This window comes from Achroia grisella, unplaced genomic scaffold, assembly GCF_030625045.1.
Source record: "Achroia grisella isolate CSIRO2021 unplaced genomic scaffold, CSIRO_AGI_Agris_v1 utg840, whole genome shotgun sequence".
Classification (NCBI taxonomy): Eukaryota; Metazoa; Arthropoda; class Insecta; order Lepidoptera; family Pyralidae; genus Achroia; species Achroia grisella.
This window is the reverse complement of record NW_026713038.1, coordinates 427,264-431,092: the sequence shown is the minus strand read 5'-3', so window position 1 is coordinate 431,092 and position 3,829 is coordinate 427,264. Positions and strand designations below refer to the sequence as shown.

The 3,829-nt window shown below is 35.9% G+C and overlaps 1 protein-coding gene across 1 annotated transcript; it reads right to left on the bottom strand.

The window, feature by feature from the left end:
• Positions 1-1,577: 1,577 nt before the first annotated feature.
• On the bottom strand, positions 1,578-2,599 carry LOC131852095 (chymotrypsinogen B-like). Its single transcript, XM_059202722.1, has one exon. The coding sequence runs from the start codon at positions 2,529-2,531 to the stop codon at positions 1,590-1,592; it is 942 nt and encodes a 313-aa protein (XP_059058705.1). The 5' UTR covers positions 2,532-2,599; the 3' UTR covers positions 1,578-1,589.
• Positions 2,600-3,829: the final 1,230 nt, after the last annotated feature.

Below are 3,829 nucleotides of genomic sequence, written 5' to 3'. Positions count from 1 at the left end.
TGCAATGCACTACTGGATATAGGCCTTTCTCAAGGCACGAACATGAGCCTTTCTCATCCAGTCTTTACCCGCTACCCTACGCATGTCGCTAAATATTGCCAATCCTATATTGCAACTGATTTTAGGGTCGTGTGTAGATCGTTTAAGTATCCTGTTTCTAATCGAGAATTTAACAAATGTTGAATGTAGAATTATATATAATATGGCCCACACTACGTCACAGTATATATATGTATGTTGTAATATATTATGATACAACCACAATTCCACTTTTCCATAATAATGTTTTGTTAACCCAAATTTAGTTACTGACGAGCTCAGCCAAAGTTAAGCCATGGCATCAACAGGCAATGAATGTGGTTTGGATATACATAATTTGGAAGCCTAGTGCTGACGACTGACTGACTGATGACCAGTGTAAGGTCGCCGAACAGTCACTGAATATTTGTGGTCTCACACATGCAAATAGTAGCGAAATTAAACAAAATGCAAATTCATTCAGCAATATATGTGAATATTCTTACAGATTAAATCTTACAGGTTTACTAGACGTTTGTGTCATGTAAATTATTATATATACTTAATCGACGGCCTCGGTGATCTAGCGATTTAACATGCCGCTTTATTTTCGATGGTCGCGGATTCCTCGCATGGTACAATCATTTGTATGCATGAGTATGATTGTTGTATCGATCTAGATGTTTTCTACGTATGTTATGTATGTATTTACAAAAATCTAAGTGTTTATATCTGTTGTCCTTCATTCCTTTAACACAAGTTCTGCTTGCCGTGGGACTAGATTGCGCTGTGTTAATTGTCCTGGGTTATATAATCATTCATACGTTTTTTTGTAACGCACTATAAGTGGCTCAGTTTGTAACAGAGTGCGCAGTGTGGGCATACGAACAATAACAAAATAATTGTAATGTACGGTATGTAATGCCAAACTATGTTTTATATAAAGCGATTTATTGTTTATAAAATAAATGATTATTTTATAGTGACTAATTTGTTTCATTCTTACCCGATAACCGATTTATAGTTGTAGCTCTAATTTTAGCGGTAGTGTATATAATATTGTATAGACAGAAATATAACCAACATAGGTATTCACCAGGTAGCTGATATAATAAGGAGTAACTTAGGCTACTTTTAATTTAGAAAAATTTTCTAATAATCTTTTTTTCTAAATTCCACGCGGACGAAGTCGCGAGTGCAGCAAATCAAATCAATAAGCTATTTTGTATTAAATTTTTTTTTCATTAGGTATGTACGTGAAGGACAAAGGAGTGCATGAGTATGAACATCTGTCTCAACTATTTCTGCCAGTAACTTACTTGTATGCTATATTACTATAATATTTTACTTATACAACATTCAGTACCTATGTTTTTTATAACTGGTCTCGATGGTCTAGCAGTTTAGGACACTACATTACTTCTAATGGTCGCGGGTTCGATTCCTAGCAGGATACGAATATTTGTGTTCATGAGTATCGCTCTGGGTGTTTTCTATGTATTGATATATTATATATGTAATTACAAAAAAATATGCACTGTCTTAATTGTCCTGGGTTGTTAACATTTTACTCAAAAAAAAGAACAATAATTTACTAAAATTATAATAATCAAACACAAGATATCACTTCTGAGACAACTCGCCAAATTTCTATCGATCCAATCATGATACTCTGACACTCTTGTAAACAAAGTCGTTAAATCAAAATTTTTACCACTAACCACACCTACCAATAAACCATTCGAGCCATTCTCTGTAGGATCTAAAGTCCCTCGACACACTAAAGGTCCTCCAGAGTCGCCTTCCGCGACATCCGTTAAAGCGGAATCTGTACATATGAAGCTGTCCATATTTATCTCCCACAGTTTCGAGCATGCTCTCTGAGATAGAACTGATATCTTTGCCATTAGCAACACGGGTGAAATTGAGTCTATCACATTACTCTTTGTCTTGCCGTATCCGCTTGCTACACATTTCGCGTCATAATCTGTCCTCCATCTGGCCGTGATAATGTAATCAACGTTACTATTGAAAACCCAAATTTTATCAACAAAGCACAAAGCTATATCATTTGTAGGGAAATAGAAATGTCTGTGTATTATTATTTTTGCTATTCTACGCCACTGTGTGTTTTTAGTGGTCACCGTTTCACCGGAATGTATTAAGTCTGTATGTAGATTTCCAGCGACGGCCCGTATCGGTTTAGGATTTCGGAGATAGTAAAAATTGTGAGATTCAAAACAATGCGCTGCCGTGAGCACTTTTGACTCGCTTATAATACTTCCACCGCAGAAGCTGACCCATTTTTTTATAGAATCAGTTATTCTCTGAATAGGTTCCTTTAAAGAAACCAAGTAAGGAAATTCGTTAGGTCTCGCTGGTTCCCCGTTCACAACTGTTGGCTTTACGTAGTATCTTGAGAACCTCAGCGTGGTTATCACTCGTCTGTCTCTTTCAGATGCAACGATTAGAGTTAATGCAAGAAGAACTGCAACATAACTTTTTAAGAACATTAATTGTTTTTCACATTGGAATTTTTGTTATTAAATCAACGGCAAAAAACCGAAGATTTTTAGATGGCGCTGACAATTGACTATTTGACATTCAGCCACAGATAAAATTAATTTAAAACTTCTTAGCGAATTGCTCTAGACACAGAGCAAATATTATGTTTGTATCTATATACCTACAGATTCATAAAAACTAAAATCAAAGTAAAATTTCTAACGAAACTGTTACAGTGTTTTATTATTTTATTTCAATTCGAACTTTCGACACTAGCTTCTAATGATTTAGCCGACCGCCTTACTTGTGATGGTCGCGGATTCGTTTCCTCACGATGCAAATACGAGTATTTGTGACTATTTGTCATGGTCTCTATATTTTCAATGTTAATGTACATAATGGACGTATTTGCCAAAAAAAACGTATATAAATATTTTTTTTCGCTTGTAAATTCATAACACTATCTTTACTGAACTTAGAACTAGATGGACCTGTATGAATTGTCTAAAGCAATTGTTATTATATTGGTTTAATGAAAAACCAAATTAGAAGAAAATAATTGTAGTTGGTGCTCTATCAAAACTAGGATCACAATCTACGACGAGCTTTATAATAATGAATGAGAATAACAATATGTCAAAAAAGGTATATACAAAAAAGAAACAAAATTATGTACGAGTTATATCGTTAAACTTCGACGAAGTGAGGTTAGATCGATAGTTGCCAATTGCGGTGTTCCCCGAATTGGAAATGCCAAAAGGGCGCAACGCAGGTACGCAAAGTCCAAACTTTTATACCTATGGGTCAGCAAGTCTCTTTCACCAATTCTCAAGGGACAAGACCTATCTAACTAGATCATGCGTACTTACTATAGTTTTAAATTTTCGGGTACTTCCGGTCTGGTATAGTTTGGAGGCCCTGGCTTAATCGAAATACCTATTATGTCTGATCATGATATTATATATACACTAGTCTCGTTCGAGGCTTCGCACTAATGGACTTTTTTTTACACCTTAGGTTACATTATTGAAGTTTGACCCACATTTTGGTATTGGTGGCCGTGATTATGACATTTGTAACATTTTTTTTTTATGGATGATAATAGAATAGTGCGCCCGCCTGCGCTAACGGTTTACGCTGGCAGGGCACCAGTGGGGGATGATAAGATGAGCATGAGGTCAGGTCAGTTAGCCCATCGTAACAAATTTACCAGGAATTTATCACGATGGTTTCCAGGGGGAACCACATGGAGGTCAACCTGACGTAGTACATTGCTAGCAATGGGGTCATCAGTCCACATTACTAA